This window comes from Pistacia vera, unplaced genomic scaffold, assembly GCF_008641045.1.
Source record: "Pistacia vera cultivar Batoury unplaced genomic scaffold, PisVer_v2 Contig291, whole genome shotgun sequence".
NCBI lineage: Eukaryota > Viridiplantae > Streptophyta > Magnoliopsida > Sapindales > Anacardiaceae > Pistacia > Pistacia vera.
In genome coordinates this window covers 175,747-196,511 of record NW_022196103.1, presented here as the reverse complement: position 1 = coordinate 196,511, position 20,765 = coordinate 175,747, and the positions used below count along the sequence as shown (strand labels likewise).

Here is a 20,765-nt window from a genome sequence, read left to right as displayed (position 1 = left end):
GTATAGACTGAGTTTATTCTTTGTTCACTGTCAGAATATAAATTTGGATAATAAAGTGGTATTTTAAAAATTTGTAAGTGAGAAAGTGTCATTAAAACATTATTTGGGTGGGAAATGGCTGTTAACTCCTTTTTAGGGGAACTATTTAAAGTTTGGTTCAACAGTAACATGAGAGTTTTTGATGAATTTTATATGAAGGAAATATTGAGAACCTTTTATGGTTAATATTTCAATTAGATGAATTTTATATGAATGAAATATTAAGAACCTTTTATGGTTAATATTTCAATTAATCCAGTATCTGATTCTTGATACAATTTTTTTTTTAGATTATAATTCTTGATACAATTCGGTGATAGTTTATCATATAATTTGTTTCTTGAAATTTCGGTTATCCTTTTAATTGCTTCGGCATCATTTTAAAGTGTCCGCTCACACTAATGTATATTGTATGTAATATCATGTGAGAATTTAAACATTCTGCTGAAATTTGTATTCAGTAAACTTTGAAAAACAAAATTTTCTATATAGATAGAAAATATATTTTTTTTAATACAAGACTAGATGCAAAAAACTATGTTTGAATTAATTTTTATATTGATATAAAGAAATAATTAATCATATTTTGGTTGATTAATTAAAAGTAAAATAAACTTTTATATTCCAACTTTGTGTAGTCGGTAACTACATTAATTATAGATTGATGTGGTAAAGAAATCCATCTTTATATAGTTAATGTAATGCTGAAACATCAATAAACTACATATATTAAAACCTTAACTTTGAACGGACAATATTATTAAGAAAATCAATTTATTGGATATTTATCTAGATTTCAACTGCGAAATGAAAATTTCATCTTTTTCAGAGAGAAAAAGTTCGAAACTATTTCTTCCTTAAAATTAAGCATTTCATACTTTCGATGAAGTTTATTATTCCTATAGGGTCTCTCTCCAGGATTTAAATGATAAAACAATAGTTCTCTGTTGATGCTCGATTTTGACACCAACTAATCACACATGAAAAATACTGAACTGACTCAGAAGACACATGTGTATATGGGGATATTGGGTTGAATAAGAGATGAAGAACAATGTTTAAAGTTGTTCGGATGCTTAAATAAGCGAATCCTACGTCCACTTGTATTGTATTAATATATGAGATAAGGTCGCTTCGAGCGAGCTGATTTACAGCTTAAAGAATACAAGTGAATACACAAGAGAGAGAGAGAGAGAGAGAGAGAATATATGCTATTTCAAAGAAAAATTAGCTAATTTCACAAACAGGAGAGGAGCCCTCTATTTATAGTGGGATGAATTCGAGTGATTTCCTCGACTTGTGCAGGGAATGGACACGTGGAACGTTTCCAACCTTTCATTACTCTGACGCATATCCACTACACTGGCAGGAGCATGCCACTCACGTCAGCATGCGATGTGGCTGCGTTTGAACGGCTACAGAACCTATCTAAGCTCTGTCCGCCCACGCTGACAAGGCTTGGCGTCAGCCCTACTTTTTCAAGCATAACATTTTCCAAATTAATTTAAGTACAAGCATCAACAACCATGAAATCATGCTTGTAATTCTATCAAAAGCTCTAGAACACTGATGTTATAAGCCCCTATTTACTGTGGATAAATTTAAGCATAAACTTTAACAATAATATATTTCTGTTCTTGTGCATTTTAATCTATGAATGGTGCTAAATAAAAAATTCGATTCTTAAATAAATCGATTTTAGTAATTGTAATGATCGCAACGCAAGTACAAATGTAATCATAATTATTGTATCTCTACGAGTGAGGAAGATTCTATTCATTACTCATATTAATTTAATTTAGCCCTACACTATACAATGTGGATTATGAAGAGTAAAGTTAGGTGTATAAAACAGTAAACTTTGTGATATATAGTGTAAGTCTGACAGAAAGTATACTGTTTTATACACCTAAATTTATGAATTAATTAAAGGAATTTTATCACAACTGATATATACAATAAGTAATGATATTAGGTGTCCATTATGTCTCATGCAATAAAAGTACATTAAATATAATAGGTTAATAGAAATTAGGGTTTTAAGAGATATGATTGGAACTTAAAAATTAGAGTAGACATATTTTTAGAGAAGTCATTTAAGGTAAAAAAAAAAAAAGTATTTTTTACGAAGTTAAAAACCAAAATTTTTGGCTTTTTCTAATTACGTGGAAGTATCACTAATTCTCAATAAAATAGATTCTCAGTTTTTAAGAAGTGGTGAAACTAAACAATCAATAATTATCTAATATAAAAGATTAACTTTTTCTAAGTCTTCATAGATAAAAACAAGCATACCCTTATACCTTATAATACATCGTAACATTAATCATGTTTATTCCCTATTCATATTATTAGTTGAAGTGGATGATTAGAAAATTTCTAGTAAATCATTAATTCATATAGTATTTAAACATATGTTCTTTTTTTTTTGTTGGTGTTCAGGTCAGCTTGTACAAACCTCAACTAATTCTTTGAGGTCTAAAGTTAACGGTCAGATAAACCTTCAATAACTATCCCTTATTAATAGTCGTAGAAATTCGAACTCATGACCTTTTGAATAATACATCCAAGAGTCTCAAGTGAACCATCAAACTATCTAGAGATAGTTAAATTTATATGCATGGGGTGTACTCAATATATCTATGTCTAATCCACGGATGTATTAAATATGATGCCTTGAGACGGATGTAAAGCTAAACAAATAGCTTATGCTCCAATAACTGGGGACAGTGTTGGTTGTAAGAGACGTAAATCCACCATAGAAAGTTGAAGTAGTTTCCAATTTTTCCTATATTAAGCATGTGGTAGGAATTTTGTCGACATGCAAGTTTATATTATAAGGCGTTAGCTGGTAAGTCGGTATTAATAAGTTGAATGGGACTTGGTTATCAACATACTGACGAAAATCAAAATTTCTTTGGTAAACGTAAAACAGAGTTAATAAATTAAGAAAAACTAGGAAAAGAAGAATGAAAAAGAGAGAGAGAGAAGAGGAGACATGTGGGCAGTCCCTCTTTCTCGAGGGAATTGTCTTCAACTTCACCAACATACTCCTTCTCATCGCATATGTGTTCATCATTTGACACTCTGTATCCTCCCTCGGCTTCACACTCCTTCCCTGGATTCAATATTCTGCAAACCAACAACTAATATATTTATTAATCTATTCAATCCATCACTATACTTAACCCACAATTTCTACTACTTCAATTCTGTTTAACTCAAAGTACCTTCGAATGGAAGTTAAAAATCAGGTGACGGTAGATCAAACTCTCAATTACAATATGTTTATGAAATGGGACCCAGGTGCAGGTGTTTTACGATTAAAGGCATCCATCGGTAAATCTCAGAGCACTAATTGCTGCCATTAATCACTGTGATACTGATGAAGAAGAAGTTTTATGAGTTCCACGTGTGATCTATGTGAAATTACAAGAATGGCCATCTTTAAGCTTGAGAATAGCATTCATGCTTCATTTCTGTTTCTGTCTCATCAAATGAAATCAGGATATGGTCCCCGCCTTGGACACTGCCCCAAAGTGTTTCCGTTGGAAATCATAGAGCCACGTGTAACCAAATGGGACAACCTGGAATTCAAGTGTTACGCTATTTAAATAATTCATATTTTTTTTATCTTGTGGCCCAAATTTTTTATTTATTTCATTCATCCCCATTTTCTTCACTTTTCATATGTACACATTCTCTATCAAAACAAATACCTTTTTTTTTTTCTATTTTTTTTAATCAATCTATTTAATAGCAAATTTCATTATTTTATGATTAATTAGTTTCCCAATTATGAAAATTAAATATGTAATATCTTATAGTTTGAATGAAATATAAAAGTATGATTACTCTTTACTTTGAACTTTTTTTTTTTTTCTAATGTTAGATCACATGATTAGATAATATATCCACCATTGATGGAATTTAATCTCACATAAAAGTTTAAAATATATTCTAATAAATGAATAGAATCCTTTCAATAATATATATTTTTTTATCAAATGGAAATCATATTTATTAGATATTTTAATAACATATTTATGAAAATAAAAAATTAGGAGAAGGTTCCGGGGCACAACTTTTTTTCACACAAAATATGACATAATTTATGAGTCATTAGATTAATGCATTTTGAGTGGTTAAGATTCAATACAACTTGCATAATTAATGCACATTATGAATTTTATAATATAAATACATTTTCAACCGTTGAAATATATTAATCTAACGGCTTATAAATTGTGTCAAAAATTGTGTAAAAAAAAAAAAAGGGGTGCTCCACTTTTTTATCACAAAATATAGACGCTCCCGAGCCTTCCCTCAATTTTGTTTCAAATTTATATTGGGGGTAGAATGCAAGGACAAAAACCCAAAAGTTTCAATTAGAGAAGAACACTACGTAATTATGGTAATAAAGAGGGGTACAATTCTGAAAAAGTGAAAAAAAAAACAAAATTGAAGGTCGGGAATGAACACGTGAGCGAGACCGCGGTCTCATGCGCATGTTCACGAGACAACTGGTAAGCCTATCATTGAAATAAACTAATCCTACTTAACCCACCAAACACTGTACAAATCAAACTTTCTCTCTCTCTCGTTAAGCTAAATAGTAAATAATACTGGAACAACAAAAAAGGAAAACAAATAGAAGAGAAAAGCAGGAATGTTCATCTTCTCTTCATTCTGAAACTTCACCTTAACAGTTCACATTGGGAGTTATGGGTGGGGTGACTTCGTCTATGGCTGCTAAATTTGCCTTTTTCCCACCAAACCCGCCGTCCTACAAGCTAAATACCAAGGATGCCACTGGTCTCTTGCTCATGGACCCCTTCCCTCACCGTGAAAACATCGACGTTTTACGCTTGCCCACTCGTCGCGGCACTGAGATCGCGGCCGTCTATGTCAGGTACCCCATGGCCACCACTACTCTTTTGTACTCTCATGGCAATGCAGCTGATATCGGCCAGATGTACGAGCTCTTCATCGAATTGAGTATTCACTTGCGTGTTAATCTCATGGGGTATTTCACTTTCTCCTCTTTTCTATTTTTTTTTCTATAATATGGGGCGCTGTATTTGAATTTTGGTATATTTAGTTTAATTTAGTTAGGTTAACGGTGGAGTGACACAACAGCTAGTTTAGAGTACTCCATCAAAAATTGTCGTGGTTTTACCTTCACGGTTTCGGTACGGTCAGTTTTCAGATCTGGGCTTCGGCTAAAACATGTGTTAGTGTGAAAATTGGTAAATGTAACTCTTGATGGTTACTCGTCAGAAAAGAAAGACAAGTTTACATGGTTGATAAGGTTTAATTAACTGTAAAGTCGTACAAATAGAAATGAAGATTAGGTTTTTTTGTAGTCTTAGTTTAGATGTTATTTGGGCCTTTCAGTTTTCCTTTGTCTTGAAACTTTTCAAGCTGTTGGGTTCTACTTTAGTTTAGTCTCTGTTGATGATACTATCTAGAGTTGAACTTGCGGAGGAAGGGATATTGGGAATGAGAGGACCTATTCTTGTTGTGTAGCCTTCTGTTGCTAATTAATAAAGAAGCCAACAGATCTCTCTAAACGAAAAAGCCAAGTACCAAGAAAGGTGACTATGCCGAAAGAATTAATCAGGTATTGTCCAAAGATGGAAATGTTTGGGTGGCAAGATGACTTTATTTGATGCGTGCAATAGCTAGATTCTAAGTAAATTATGGAGCATGAAGGTAATTTACATAATTTCTACACCTTTTTATGGGTAATACGTATGGCATGGGCTAAATTGAACCTTTACTCCCTAGTTGAGCAGAATTTTTTGGTTTGTAGCTGACTGCAAGTTGTTGGGATTAAGGCTTTTTTTAAATTTTGCATTGTCTGGCTTCTATTTGGTATAAAAATCTTTATCCAATATTTAAACATTTTTTGGTTCAATAAATGCAGATATGACTACTCCGGCTATGGGCAGTCATCGGGAAAGGTAACTGCCTCATGATTCCTGTTATTATTCTATTCAAGTAATTGAAATGTCAATCACTCATGACAGATGTGTATTCTTTTGTTCAGCCCACTGAGCAGAATACTTATGCAGATATTGAAGCTGCATACAAGTGTCTAGAAGAAAGCTATGGTGCTAATCAGGAAAACATCATCCTTTATGGTCAGTCTGTTGGAAGTGGACCTACTTTGGATCTTGCAGCCCGTTTGCCTCGACTAAGAGCTGTTGTTCTACATAGTCCCATACTTTCAGGATTAAGAGTCATGTATCCTGTAAAGCGCACTTACTGGTTTGACATCTATAAGGTTAGTATTTTTGTTCTCTGATCTATTTGCCATATATTCTCATATTTTGGGGAATAATTTATGTTTATTTGTTTGTGAGGATGACATTACTTGAGTTTTGTGCAGAACATTGATAAAATCCCGTTGGTAAAGTGCCCTGTACTGATTATTCATGTAAGTATTCACAGCACAATACTTTTCATCTGCAAATTGTATGAGCTTACAAAAAAAAATTATATTCTTGATAATTGTGGCATTATATTCTTCTTTCTGGCTTTGCATAGACAAGTTGATAAATGCCATGGCCAAGCAACTACAACACTCATGAAAGAAATATTTGGATGCAGTTGGACCTCATTTATACCTTTTCTCTAACAGTGTGCTGAAGTGCTTGTATTAACTTAAAATGGAATTCCTCAAATAGTGGTGGTGAAATTTGAATCTAAAGTTAAATTTTGTGGAGATTGTTAAGAAAGGTAGGCGTTAGAAGGTTGGAACTAACTGTTGAAGAACAGGTCAAAGTGGATGACCCAGTGATATGCAATTTAGACCAATGTAATGTGGTACCGTAGAGCAGAGCAAGTTGGTTCAAGTCAATGTCTAAGTTACTACGTGGACAAGAAATAAGAATTAAAGTTTATGTTTTAAATGAGTATGTGAGAGTGATCCAGATGTAGCAAAAATTTGAATTACTGACTTCAAGGGTCTGGAATAAGTGTAGTTGAAATGAATTTAGTGGTACTGGCGAGTGGAGCATGATATAATGCAGTATGAACCTAGTGGCCATCTTTACTGAAACTGACAAGCCATTTTTATCCCTTTCTGGCTGAATCTAAAAACCTGTATCACTTCTATCTCCCTTGTATGTTTTTTATCAAAATCTCATTGGTAACTAAGTTATGTATGCTTGGATGGTAACCATCACAAGGCTACATTTTTCCATTCTTTCAAGGTCATGGCTTTTCTTCTTTCTTGATTTGAAAAGTTACTGATGTTTTAAAATTTCTCTTTGGTGATATCTATGTCTAAATTTCTCATGATTTAGCCACTAATTGCAGTGTCTTTTGAAACTTGTCATTTAATTGCGTTTATAGAAATGTAGTTGGTTTTTCTTGTTTCTTAGTGTCTACATTGAACAAATTCTTCAATTTTAATTTGTGTGGTTTGCTGTTCAGGGTACTTCTGATGAGGTTGTTGATTGCTCTCATGGAAAGCAACTTTGGGAACTATGCCAAGAGAAATATGAACCCTTGTGGCTCAAAGGAGGAAATCACTGTGATCTGGAACTCTTTCCAGAATACCTTAGGCATCTCAAGAAATTTATATCAAGTGTTGAAAAAGCACCTTCACGAAGGAGCAGTTCACGTAGGAGCGTTGACGGGCTTGAACATTCCAGACGGAGTACAGATTGTTTCGAAGCACCAAGGAAGAGTACAGATCGCAGAGAAAAACCAAGAAAAAGCACAGACAGGCCTGAAAAACTCAGACTTCATGAGTACAAATTTAACAATATTGACAAGCTAGAAAAGTTAAGAGTCCCTTTGGACCAGATGGATAGGTCTCGGAGAAGTGTGGAATACCATGAGAAATCTAGGAGAAGCATCGATCAACAGCTAGAAAGAGCACGGAAGAGTGTGGACTGGTTGGATCGAATTCGAGCTGGTTAAATACATCAAGTCATTTATTAAGACTTTTAGACTGATTGAGTTTGTGATGGAGAGATGGGGATAGCAAGAAAAAGATGGGGAAAATTATTTGGGATTAAACATTTTTAACTTAATGATTTTTACAATGTGTATTCTGGTGTTGTATAATGACTATGTCATGGTTTGTAGAGTTTGGTATATTGGGTTTCAACATCCTTCATTGCTAATGAAACAACACTAACTTTTTTTCATTTCATGATCCAGTAAGCTTTTCAGTACTCATAATCCTACTTGGAAATCCAAGAACAACAGGCAAATTTTATTAGCATACGAATGTTTCAAGTAAACTTGAGTATGTAATTAACTAATTTTGTTTTTCATCAAGCTGTTGGGTTCTACTTTAGTTTAGTCTCTGTTGATGATACTGTCTAGAGTTGAACTTGTGGAGGAAAGGACATTGGGAATTCGAGGACCTATTCTTGCTGTGTAGCCTTCTGTTGCTAATTAATAAAGAAGCCAACAGATCTCTCGAAACGAAAAAGCCAAGTACCAAGACAGGTGACTATGCCGAAAGAATTAATCAGGTATTGTCCAAAGCTGGAAATGTTTGGGTGGCAAGATGACTTTATTTGATGCGTGCAATAGCTAGATTCTAAGTAAATTATGGAGCATGAAGGTAATTTACATAATTTCTACACCTTTTTATGGGTAATACGTATGGCATGGGCTAAATTGAACCTTTACTCCCTAGTTGAGCAGAATTTTTTGGTTTGTAGCTGACTGCAAGTTGTTGGGATTAAGGCTTTTTTTAAATTTTGCATTGTCTGGCTTCTATTTGGTATAAAAATCTTTATCCAATATTTAAACATTTTTTGGTTCAATAAATGCAGATATGACTACTCCGGCTATGGGCAGTCATCAGGAAAGGTAACTGCCTCATGATTCCTTTTATTATTCTATTTAAGTAATTGAAATGTCAATCACTCATGACAGATGTGTATTCTTTTGTTCAGCCCACTGAGCAGAATACTTATGCAGATATTGAAGCTGCATACAAGTGTCTAGAAGAAAGCTATGGTGCTAAGCAGGAAAACATCATCCTTTATGGTCAGTCTGTTGGAAGTGGACCTACTTTGGATCTTGCAGCCCGTTTGCCTCGACTAAGAGCTGTTGTTCTACATAGTCCCATACTTTCAGGATTAAGAGTCATGTATCCTGTAAAGCGCACTTACTGGTTTGACATCTATAAGGTTAGTATTTTTGTTCTCTGATCTATTTGCCATATATTCTCATATTTTGGGGAATAATTTATGTTTATTTGTTTGTGAGGATGACATTACTTAAGTTTTGTGCAGAACATTGATAAAATCCCGTTGGTAAAGTGCCCTGTACTGATTATTCATGTAAGTATTCACAGCACAATACTTTTCATCTGCAAATTGTATGAACTTATAAAAAAAATTTCTATTCTTGATAATTGTGGCATTATATTCTTCTTCTGGCTTTGCATAGACAAGTTGATAAATGCCATGGCCAAGCAACTACAACACTCATGAAAGAAATATTTGGAGGCAGTTGGACCTCATTTATACCTTTTCTCTAACAGTTTGCTGAAGTGCATGTATTAACCTAAAATGGAATTCCTTAAATAGTGGTGGTGAAATTTGAATCTGAAGTTAAATTTTGTGGAGATTGTTAAGAAAGGTAGGTGTTAGAAGGTTGGAACTAACTGTTGAAGAACAGGTCAAAGTGGATGACCCAGTGATATGCAATTTAGACCAATGTAATGTGGTACCGTAGTGCAGAGCAAGTTGGTTCAAGTCAATGTCTAAGTTACTACGTGGACAAGAAATAAGAATTAAAGTTTATGTTTTAAATGAGTATGTGAGAGTGATCCAGATGGAGCAAAAATATGAATTACTGACTTCAAGGGTCTGGAATAAGTGTAGTTGAAATGAATTTAGTGGTACTGGCGAGTGGAGCATGATATAATGCAGTATGAACCTAGTGGCCATTTTTACTGAAACTGACAAGCCATTTTTATCCCTTTCTGGCTTAATCTAAAAACCTGTATCACTTCTATCTCCCTTGTATGTTTATTATCAAAATCTCATTGTTACCTAAGTTCTGTATGCTTGGATAGTAACCATCACAAGGCTACATTTTTCCATTCTTTCAAGGTCATGGCTTTTCTTCTTTCTTGATTTGAGAAGTTACTGATGTTTTAAAATTTCTCTTTAGTGATATCTATGTCTAAATTTCTTATGATTTAGCCACTAATTGCAGTGGCTTTTGAAACTTATCATTTAATTGCGTTTATAGAAATGTAGTTGGTTTTTCTTGTTTCTTAGTGTCTACATTGAACAAATTCTTCAATTTTAATTTGTGTGGTTTGCTGTTCAGGGTACTTCTGATGAGGTTGTTGATTGCTCTCATGGAAAGCAACTTTGGGAACTATGCCAAGAGAAATATGAACCCTTGTGGCTCAAAGGAGGAAATCACTGTGATCTGGAACTCTTTCCAGAATACCTTAGGCATCTCAAGAAATTTATATCAAGTGTTGAAAAAGCACCTTCACGAAGGAGCAGTTCACGTAGGAGCGTTGACGGGCTTGAACATTCCAGACGGAGTACAGATTGTTTCGAAGCACCAAGGAAGAGTACAGATCGCAGAGAAAAACCAAGAAAAAGCACAGACAGGCCTGAAAAACTCAGACTTCATGAGTACAAATTTAACAATATTGACAAGCTAGAAAAGTTAAGAGTCCCTTTGGACCAGATGGATAGGTCTCGGAGAAGTGTGGAATACCATGAGAAATCTAGGAGAAGCATCGATCAACAGCTAGAAAGAGCACGGAAGAGTGTGGACTGGTTGGATCGAATTCGAGCTGGTTAAATACATCAAGTCATTTATTAAGACTTTTAGACTGATTGAGTTTGTGATGGAGAGATTGGGATAGCAAGAAAAAGATGGGGAAAATTATTTGGGATTAAACATTTTTAACTTAATGATTTTTACAATGTGTATTCTGGTGTTGTATAATGACTATGTCATGGTTTGTAGAGTTTGGTATATTGGGATTCAACATCCTTCATTGTTAATGAAACAACACTAACTTTTTTTCATTTCATGATCCAGTAAGCTTTTCAGTACTCATAATCCTACTTGGAAATCCAAGAACAACAGGCAAATTTTATTAGCATACGAATGTTTCAAGTAAACTTGAGTATGTAATTAACTAATTTTGTTTTTCATTAATCACTAATTATAAACGCGGATTGGAGCTTTCAGATTTTTTTTTTTTTTTTTTTTTAATGATCCGTAATTACCGACCCGGAAGGAGGCCCGACCCTCCAGCTCGCAAAGTAAACGGGTCGGGTTGTGAGATGACTCTTTAGATAAATATAATTTCTCTTTGTAAAATTTTCCAGAAATACTCTTTGATCTTCAATCTTCTTCCGTCGAGTCGACTTAACGACAGGACCTGTCTCCGGGCAAAGCCCAATTTGAAACAACATCTCAAATTAACAATCGGATTGGATCAATATGTATGTGTTATAATCGAGCACTTTTATTTCGCTGTTTATTTTGTTTGGTTCCCGAGAAAAGAAAGGAAGAGAAAGAATGCATTGTCTACTATTTAAGCTTTTAACTGGAATTTGATGAATCAGTAACGATAAGATTAATGTACAAATTATGATTTCAGGTCACAAGAAGAAATTGCGAAGGAAGCTATAACGCACGCTTTGAAGGCGCTGCGGAAACGGCATTTGGTTGAAGAAGGCGCTCATGCTCCCGCTATTATCGCTCTTTCTCGGCCCATAATTTCTCAGGTCTTTCATGATTATAGTGCATCTCTTTTTGTAATTTCAGTTTGTTAACGATAATATTGTTATTGAGTTAGTTATGTGATGTTAATAAAGGGGTCAGAATGGAAAGAGAAAGCTGAAAATCTGGAAACGGAACTTCAGCAATGTTACAAAGCCCAATCTAGGTTGTCGGAGCAACTTGTGGTTGAAGTAGCCGAGTCCAGAGCTTCTAAAAATTTGTTACAAGAGAAAGAATCACAAATTAATTCTCTACAGGAGGAATTGGGGAAAATAAGGTTGTGTGTTTTTCCTCTTTGTTTTATTCTTTGCTTACCAGCTAGGTGGATTTTAACATGAGACTAAATTTATGAATTGTAGGGATGAATGTTCTCAATTGAAGACGGATTTGGAAGAAAAGATTACAGCTCTAGAATTAGTTATGGCGGAGAACAAGGAAATCCGAGCACAACTAGAAAAAATGACCATTAAAGCTAAGGATGCAGAGGCTGAAAATAAGATGTTGGTTGATCGATTGATGCTGCAAAAGATGCAGGATGCTGAACGGCTAAACGAGGTATTTGATATTCTTGTCCTGATTAAAATGGAGGTATTGGATGTGCTGTAGTTTCATACTAACGCTATTTAGTTGTTTTAACAAGGGACCTGGGATATTATTCCAAGTAATTGCAATGACATGTATATATAATTTTTAATGTTTATATCTGTGTCATTTAGGTGTAAGCAGATTCCAGAGGATTGTATGCCCATTGTTTGGACACACACATGCACTCTATTTTCTCCACCAATCTTTAAGCAATAAATAAAATCTGTATTTACTATATTTTGTTAAGATTATATTGAGCAGTACTGTGATCATGTGTTTGGTTTCAGAGAGGAGATGGTGGTCTTCTGACTTCTTCTTGGTTTTGTTTTGTATATAGTGTTCTGGGGCTACCTTCGTTTGCTCTTGTTAAATTATTGGGAGATGCAATCTATATGCCTCCTTTTATCCGGGGTTTGCAACTTCTCTTTTGTAGATAAGTTACAATTTAATTATTACAACTAAATACACTTTTATGAATATTTGACAGGGGGAAGGTGCATTGACAACATTATTTTTAAATTACGTGCATTTCTCAGACTTTGAATTGTATATTTTGCTTTAGTGTTGGAATTTGTTTTAGTTTCTATCTATTTTCATCTGAAATATGTACCCTATTGCAGAATTTGGAAAGCACTGTATATTCTACCTTCTTAACTACTTTAGTAATTATTTAAATTGAATTTTCTTTCATTGTTGTAGGCAAATGCGCTTTATGAAGATTTGATGGAACGGCACAAGGCCAGTGGACTGGAGAATCTTGCGAAGCAGCAAGTAGATGGTGTTGTCCGCCGAAGTGAAGAAGGTGCTGAGGACTTTATGGACTCAACTGTTTCTTCTGCATGCAAACACAAGATCAATGCCCACAACGGTGGCTGTGCATCCATATTGTTTGAGTACAACTCTGACAGATTGATTAGTGGGGGACAGGACAAGTCAATCAAACTGTGGGACACAAACACTGGATCTCTAAGTAATACCCTTTATGGTTGCCTCGGCTCTGTTCTTGATCTTTCTATTACCCATGATAATAGATCTGTCATTGCAGCAAGTAGCTCGAACAACTTATATGTATGGGATGTCTACTCTGGGCGTGTTCGTCATAGTCTCACTGGTCATGCAGATAAAGTGTGTGCTGTAGATGTGAGTAAAATTTCAAGCCGTCACGTTGTGAGTGCAGCTTATGATCGCACAATAAAAGTTTGGGATTTGCAGAAAGGTTATTGTGTCAACACCATCATTTTCCACAGCAACTGCAATGCTCTTGCATTCAGCATGGATGGACAAACCATATTTTCTGGTCATGTTGACGGGAATTTGCGTTTATGGGATATTCAGACGGGAAAGCTGCTTAGTGAAGTTGCTGCACACGCACCTGCAGCTGTCACATCTATCTCTCTGTCTAGAGGAGGAAACGTAGTATTGACTAGTGGACGAGACAACATGCACAATTTATTTGATATTCGGTCTCTGGAAGTTTGTCGCTCATTAAGAGCAACTGGAAATCGAGTGGCATCTAATTGGAGCAGATCCTGCATCAGTCCACATGAGAACTATGTTGCTGCTGGCTCAGCTGATGGATCTGTATGTATCTGGTCGATATCGAAAGCTGATATAGTCAACACTCTGAAGGAACACAGTGCCCCAGTTCTGTGTTGTTCGTGGAGTGGCCTCGGGAAACCTCTAGCATCCGCTGACAAGAATGGAATTGTTTGTATTTGGACATGATAGTTCTATTACACGTGTAAATATGTCGAAACTGAAACGATTATTCAGGTTCCTGATTTTATTATCAACCATTCAAAAGATTCTTGACGTTGAATATAATACTAGACATTTGATTTTGGGTAAGAGCAGGTGAGCAGTGTTAGTATATAGTGGGCAATAATGTGTTACAATTGGGAAAACAAGTAAAAAGTTGGGTTCTGCCTGCGTAAATAGGCGGGTATGTTGATGAATTACAAGCTATTGTCTTACTTGATAGAAGGAATTTGTCCGATTCTTTATTTGTGTAAATGCACTATTCAATTGCTTGTATTGTTTTCTGGCGGTTTTATTTCATTTCATTACTTAAACCAAGTACAATGTGAAGCTTGAGTTGAAGTAGACGTAATGGAAGTTTCTTTTAAGACTTTGTAATTACTTATTAATTGCCTTGATAAGTGGTAATGTAGTATACCCACAACAATCATTGCAATATTTTTACTTCCCACGATCAATAATGTTTCTTGTGGGCAATACTACACTTATAAGTTACAATTCAATCTCGCAAGCTATTAGTTAGCTTGTAGTGAATTTCACCTATCCAATTACGAGTTATCATGTTGAGGTTGTGAGTAAAAGTTTGTAAGATTGGGTTGTAAACCAATCTTTATTGGTTTCTTATTGTTGATATTTCACGGCTCACGTACTCTATTGTATACATTTTGTTGGATTATATTTTCTTGGTATTCTAATTGAATAACTTAACTATCTACATTCTTTCTTTCATATCTTTATCTTTTTATCAACTATTTAGAAGAGCTTTTTGTTTTACACAACGTGTAACAGCTTTTAATAAATTCAATTTTCTAAAAAAAATCTCTTTAATGAAGTTTTGCTTAAAAGAATTATATTTGACTTAAATAATCCATGACACCAGAAGAGAATATGAAAATGAATTGGATTGAAACAACCCAATCAAGGAAAAATATTATAAGTACTTAAAATAGTTTTCTGTTTTGTTAATTAATATCAATTTGTGAACGTCAATTCACAATATAACTTTTTTCAAATTATGCTCTTGTTTCGTGGCCCAATGATTTATTACGCGTAGGAATTGGGTGCGTTTTGGAGGGTTGAACAAACTTATAAAAGTGGGAATTATTGTTTTAAAACAATTAAGGCACGGCACCATTAATTTTCATGACATATGGGCATCGCTTCTTTTTTTATTCTGCTTAAGTAGCAAGAAATTGCTATACATATATCAAAATATGCTAAAAATGGGCATGTATGTTGTAAGTTGTAACGTGGAAATGAGCAGTCACCCATTTATCACGCTACAATAGTCCTCTAAGTAATAACTTGGACTCCCTACCCCTAGTCAATTTTACTTTACTATGTTTGGACCAATCACTTAACCTCTATCTACATTCTTTTCTTACTATTGATATAGGACATGTATGTTATTATTGTTATATTTTATATCTGATAAACCTAAGTCTTGAGCTTATAAGGCCAGCTAAATATTATTAGCTAGTATTTCGGGGAATTCACAAACATGAGGCCTAATATATGAAATTTATATATAAATACAGTTATACAATTATAATATATAGAAATCCTTAAAACTTATCCTTCAAAACCGATTTCAATGTAAAAGCCTTTTTGTTTCAGTTAAAGGCATAAAATGCAGTTTTTCCCACTAGGCACTAGCTGAAACATCGTGGCAAAAACAAAACCTCCATGGACGTCACTTGTTTTTCTTCCTTTTCTCCCTTATTTATGATTTATGTGATAACGTGTTTTCCATGGAATGATCACACCATTAAGCCTCCACAAGTTTTCTATGTTAACACCTAGCTAACTGACTCTTCAAAAATATAAAAAAAAAAAAAAAAACCCACTTCTTCATTTCTTCTGTCTATAAGCAACTCAAACTAACTAACTTGCTAATAGATGTGAGAACAATCTCTACAGCTTCTTCTCCATTACTAACAACCCCATTTTTATTCCTTTCTACATTATTATAGCTTGTTCATTCCCACAAGGAATTTGTAACTTCTTCATTCATTATCTCTTTGTTTTCTTCATCTTTATTTGTTATATTATCTTGTCACTTTCTCATTCCTCCATATAAACCACTTCTCAACTTCTCCAACTTCATATCATTTTGTGTTCAAACATCTTAGTGAATGAAAATGAAGAAGCTTTTCTTAGTTGTTCTTTTATTGGCTCTGGCTCTTGGCATTGCTCAAAGTTTCGATTTCCATGAAAAGGAGTTGGAGTCTGAGGAAAGCTTGTGGGATTTGTACGAGAGATGGAGGAGCCATCACACAGTTTCCAGAAGTTTTGATGAGAAAAATAAGCGATTTAATGTGTTCAAGCATAATGTTATGCATGTCCACAATACTAATAAGATGGACAAGCCTTATAAGTTGAAGTTGAACAAGTTTGCGGACTTGACTAACCATGAATTCAGAAATACTTACTCCGGCTCCAACGTTAAGCATCACAGAATGTTCCAAGGGGCGCCAAGAGGTAACGGGAGCTTCATGTATGAGAAGGTAGATCTTGTCCCACCGTCTGTTGATTGGAGAAAAAAAGGCTCTGTCAACCCTGTAAAGGACCAAGGCAAATGCGGTAACATCATTTTCTATTTCTATAATCTTGTTATTGTGACCATTACACTCAACTAAAAGCGATATAAAAGTTTCATGTTTTTTGATATGTTATAGGAAGTTGTTGGGCATTTTCAACAATTGCAGCAGTTGAAGGTATTAATCATATTAAGACAAATAAGCTTGTGTCGTTGTCTGAGCAAGAGCTGGTAGATTGTGACACTTCTGAAAACCAAGGATGTAATGGAGGGCTAATGGATTTGGCATTTGAGTTCATCACGAAAAAGGGAGGCATAACAACAGAGAGTAATTATCCTTACCAAGCTAATGATGGAACTTGTGATGTTGCAAAGGTACAAATTTTACTGGATTTAAGCATTTATTTTTTTGATGATGGCGAAATAATAAAACTATATTCAATCGATTTGTAGGAGAATTCTCCTGCAGTGTCAATTGATGGGCATGAGAATGTACCTGCTAATGATGAGGATGCATTGCTTAAAGCTGTTGCAAACCAGCCAGTTGCAGTGGCTATTGATGCTGGGGGTTCAGATTTCCAGTTCTATTCTGAGGTAAAGATCCTGAATCACTCTTGAATTATAAACACCCAATCAACTTGATAAAATTTCATTCACAACAATTTTTTACTTGCACTGCTCTCGTGGGAAGCAAACTGATTTTAATATAGTCCTCAATAATACATCAAATAAAACACTCTTAAATTTGAACAACTAACTAGATTGCCTTTCAATATGTTTGAATTTGTTTGCAGGGTGTATTTACAGGAAAATGTGGCACAGAGTTGGACCATGGTGTTGCAGTTGTGGGTTATGGAATTACACTTGATGGAACCAAGTATTGGATTGTGAGGAACTCTTGGGGACCTGAATGGGGAGAGAAGGGTTACATAAGAATGCAGCGAGGCATCTCGAGCAAAGAGGGACTGTGTGGCATAGCTATGGAGGCTTCATATCCCATTAAGAAATCTTCAACTAACCCAATTGGACCTTCACATTCTCTAAAAGATGAACTCTAATTCATGTTCACCATTGTCTTGAGCTCTGCTCTCAACCTTTAGCTATTTATATCTTCTGTGATAAAAGTTGCATGCCTCATGGCATCACGATTCATCAATATGTTTTTTCTCAGATTTTAATGCTATGTATCAGTAACAACTTCATCAATGAATAATGTTTTTCTCAGATTGAATGCTAGGTATCAGTAAGAACAGTTTCGTAAATGGGAATAGAAAAATCAATTTAAAAAATAATCCAAGACCAGGGAATCATAAACTGAGGCAACTTATTCATATAATAATGCAATTCATCCATGAATACACCGAACAACAAAGCTCCTTATTGTGCAATAAGTGGAGATAAAAGGTTAAAAAACATACTTTGTCAACCATTACATCTGATGGGATCATTGCAACCCTTTTCAGCTGATTGTTTGAGTCCTTTACCTCCTCCCTTTTCCAGATACTGCTGATGATATTCTTCTGCTCTGTAAAATCTCTTTGCAGGAAGAATTTCAGTGACAATCTTCCTATCCTTGAGCTCCAACTGCTTAACTTCCATGGACTCTCGGGCTAAACGAGCCTGGGTCTCATTGTAATAGTAGATTCCTGATCTATATTGCGCACCCACATCACCACCCTGACACATCAATCATCAAAGTACTTGGAAAGAGCCAACAGCATAACTCAAGTTTAGATTCTAATATTGATCCTACCAGTCTGGGATTGTTATTTCCTTGAATGTAATCACTCTAACTTTGAAATAATTAGCTTAAAAATAAATGAAAGTATGTTCTATAAATCTCATTTTAAAATTGTTGTGAACTTCAAAAACTGTAGATATGTGTTTGATCAATTGGGTTTTCAGATTGTTGTTACATATGTAAAGATAAAAAAAGAAATTTATTTTTTAATATTTTCATAAATATAAAACTATATTTTGATCAATTTTTAATAAACATTATATATATTAAATAAATTATCATTTTATGAATAACTAAGATAAATTAGAAAACAACTTCAATTGATTGGCAATGGTTGGACAGTCAACAACAATAAGGTTCGATGGCATCCGCTGCAGCGGATGTCATCAAATTGGTGTAAGTCAATTAGTTGAATTAGGTTTACACCACAAGTTATTCAAAAAAAAAAAATTGATAGACTCGATGAGTCAATTTCCCGATTTCTACAGAAAGATTTCAATATTCTGTCATTCATTAAACATTATCCTTTTATCTTATGAGTCATCAGTATTATTAAACAGTATCTATACTCTTCAATTGATTGAACTTTGAGATTTCCAGAGTTTAATTTATTGCTTCCTGTATCGTTATCAAAATCCTCAATAAAAAATTCATTATTATAAATACACTTCCTTTCTCCAATCTTGCATTATTAATGAGACTATATATTAAGCAAAGAATAAAGTTAAAATTCAAGGTGCAATGATAACATACCTGGCGGTTGAGGGTTGTAGGGTCATGACGGCCCCAAAAAACAGAGAGGAGATTTGTATACGGGCAAACTTGCGGGTCAAACTGAACCCGAATCACCTCCACATGGTTGGTTGTTCTAGAGCACACAAGTCTGTAATTTGGATCCGGAACGTGGCCTTGAGAATACCCAACTTCAGTCTTCACTACACCCACCACTCGCTGAAACGCTAGTTCCACTCCCCAGAAGCACCCCGCTCCGAACTGGGCAAATTCATGTGCCGGGTTTTCGGGATGGTCTTGATCCGGTTCCAGAGCTGGGTTGTTGGCTGCCATTTTCAAAATCCCGTTAGCGTTGATGGTAATTGGTTCTGCAATAGTTATAGTGAATATGTGACCCCTTTTATAAGAAGAGGGAAGAGCGAAGAGTAAGTGTGATGAATCTGAACTGAATCATGAGTACTGTTCATTATTCGCACAATTCAAATGAATCTTCTCAATCACTTGTGACGTCAGGTTACAAAGTTTAGATTTCGACATTGTTACGTTTACATCGGGCTTGGGTTCATTGGGTTGGGCTGTAGCCGCTCTACAACCCAATACTGAAAAGGCCGATAGAGGCTTTGACCATAATGAGTTACAGATAAGAAAAAAGAAAATTGGTTGGATATTATACGAATAAAACAACTCTAGTCTTTGTGGCTTGTGTGGGGAATACGATTTTGAAGTTTATCATATTATATTTATGCAGCAAGACATTTTCATGTCTTTAGCCGTGACACAATCTATATGATTACGATGTCCATGCTTATCAATTCAATTGAATTAATTTAATACTGTAGCCAGGTCATAAACTTTTGGCCTTAATCCTAGGAATCAGAATGCTTGAAAAAGAGTGTGGGATTGTTAATAGGTGGGTCATTTTTCTGCTGGTTAAGGCTTAAACAACAAAGCATTTGATGGGCTGTTAGTGCTAAATTTATAAAGTAAAAAAGTGTCAAATGATCTCTCTCTCTGGTATTTAGTGTTCAGTGGACCTGCAAGTTGCAGCCCTGAAAGCCTTTTCTGCGAAGAAGAAGGTACCTTTGAAAGTCATGATGTTTTAGGACCCTCTCTGAATTTCTCAACCTCGTGTTGAGTGTTGGCATGCCTTTTAAGAATTGAATCTGCTATGGAAACAAGAGAAGATTTAAGTAGGGCCAAGATGGGATTCCTTGTTGTTGAAGTGCCGTCTCCAAGAACTGCAATATTATGCCTTTTTCTTAAACACATTGAGCATCTCACCACCACATAGTGACCTTTTCCAGACCAACTTTTACAATTTTCACATAAGAGAGACCAATATTCCGGACTAACTTTTACAATTTTCACATAAGAGAGACCAATATTCCAGACCAACTTTTACAATTTTCACATAAGAGAGACCAATATTCCAGTCATTAGCTGGAAAAATTTGCCATCATAACTTTAATTTGATATGCCCTCGTAGAAACACAATAATATATATGAAACAGCAGTTTCTTTTTACACATGCAAGAGTTTTCAGGCCGTTGAAGAAAGAAATATTTGTAAATGAAATATACAGTCACTAAGCACGATCCCACCTGACTATACTTTCTTAACAAAGATGAT

The 20,765-nt window shown here is 34.8% G+C and overlaps 4 protein-coding genes across 8 annotated transcripts; 3 read left to right on the top strand and 1 right to left on the bottom strand.

Moving 5' to 3' along the window:
• The first annotated feature begins 4,628 nt into the window (after nucleotides 1–4,628).
• LOC116134725 (alpha/beta hydrolase domain-containing protein 17B) lies at nucleotides 4,629–10,914 on the top strand. Of its 3 annotated transcripts, none has more exons than XM_031420385.1 (5): nucleotides 4,629–5,065; nucleotides 8,844–8,880; nucleotides 8,967–9,203; nucleotides 9,309–9,356; nucleotides 10,357–10,914. In XM_031420385.1, the coding sequence occupies exons 1-5, from the start codon at nucleotides 4,764–4,766 to the stop codon at nucleotides 10,846–10,848; spliced, it is 1,116 nt and encodes a 371-aa protein (XP_031276245.1). In that variant the 5' UTR covers nucleotides 4,629–4,763; the 3' UTR covers nucleotides 10,849–10,914. The 3 variants fall into 3 exon arrangements, with proteins under 3 accessions (XP_031276245.1, XP_031276244.1, XP_031276246.1); XM_031420384.1 differs by lacking the exons at nucleotides 8,844–8,880; nucleotides 8,967–9,203; nucleotides 9,309–9,356; nucleotides 10,357–10,914 and adding exons at nucleotides 5,969–6,005; nucleotides 6,092–6,328; nucleotides 6,434–6,481; nucleotides 7,483–8,204; XM_031420386.1 differs by lacking the exon at nucleotides 4,629–5,065 and adding an exon at nucleotides 8,481–8,537.
• Nucleotides 10,915–11,375: 461 nt separating this feature from the next.
• LOC116134724 (autophagy-related protein 16) lies at nucleotides 11,376–14,360 on the top strand. The gene is made up of 5 exons (XM_031420383.1): nucleotides 11,376–11,501; nucleotides 11,660–11,786; nucleotides 11,877–12,058; nucleotides 12,141–12,336; nucleotides 13,066–14,360. Coding segments are annotated over exons 1-5 (1,533 nt in total). The 5' UTR covers nucleotides 11,376–11,499; the 3' UTR covers nucleotides 14,092–14,360.
• A 1,666-nt stretch (nucleotides 14,361–16,026) lies between these two features.
• On the top strand, nucleotides 16,027–17,887 carry LOC116134727 (vignain). Its single transcript, XM_031420387.1, has 4 exons — nucleotides 16,027–16,707; nucleotides 16,803–17,038; nucleotides 17,117–17,257; nucleotides 17,458–17,887. The coding sequence occupies exons 1-4, from the start codon at nucleotides 16,260–16,262 to the stop codon at nucleotides 17,719–17,721; spliced, it is 1,089 nt and encodes a 362-aa protein (XP_031276247.1). The 5' UTR covers nucleotides 16,027–16,259; the 3' UTR covers nucleotides 17,722–17,887.
• On the bottom strand, nucleotides 16,561–19,596 carry LOC116134729 (peptide methionine sulfoxide reductase-like). Of its 3 annotated transcripts, none has more exons than XR_004128796.1 (4): nucleotides 19,158–19,596; nucleotides 18,082–18,340; nucleotides 17,160–17,276; nucleotides 16,561–16,683 (listed from the first exon to the last, which is right to left on the bottom strand). XR_004128796.1 is itself a non-coding variant. In XM_031420390.1 (2 exons), the coding sequence occupies exons 1-2, from the start codon at nucleotides 19,467–19,469 to the stop codon at nucleotides 18,086–18,088; spliced, it is 567 nt and encodes a 188-aa protein (XP_031276250.1). In that variant the 5' UTR covers nucleotides 19,470–19,595; the 3' UTR covers nucleotides 17,968–18,085. The 3 variants fall into 3 exon arrangements, 1 of the variants encoding a protein (XP_031276250.1); XR_004128795.1 differs by having other exon boundaries at nucleotides 17,160–17,266; XM_031420390.1 differs by lacking the exons at nucleotides 16,561–16,683; nucleotides 17,160–17,276 and having other exon boundaries at nucleotides 17,968–18,340; nucleotides 19,158–19,595.
• Between the last annotated feature and the right edge of the window lie 1,169 nt (nucleotides 19,597–20,765).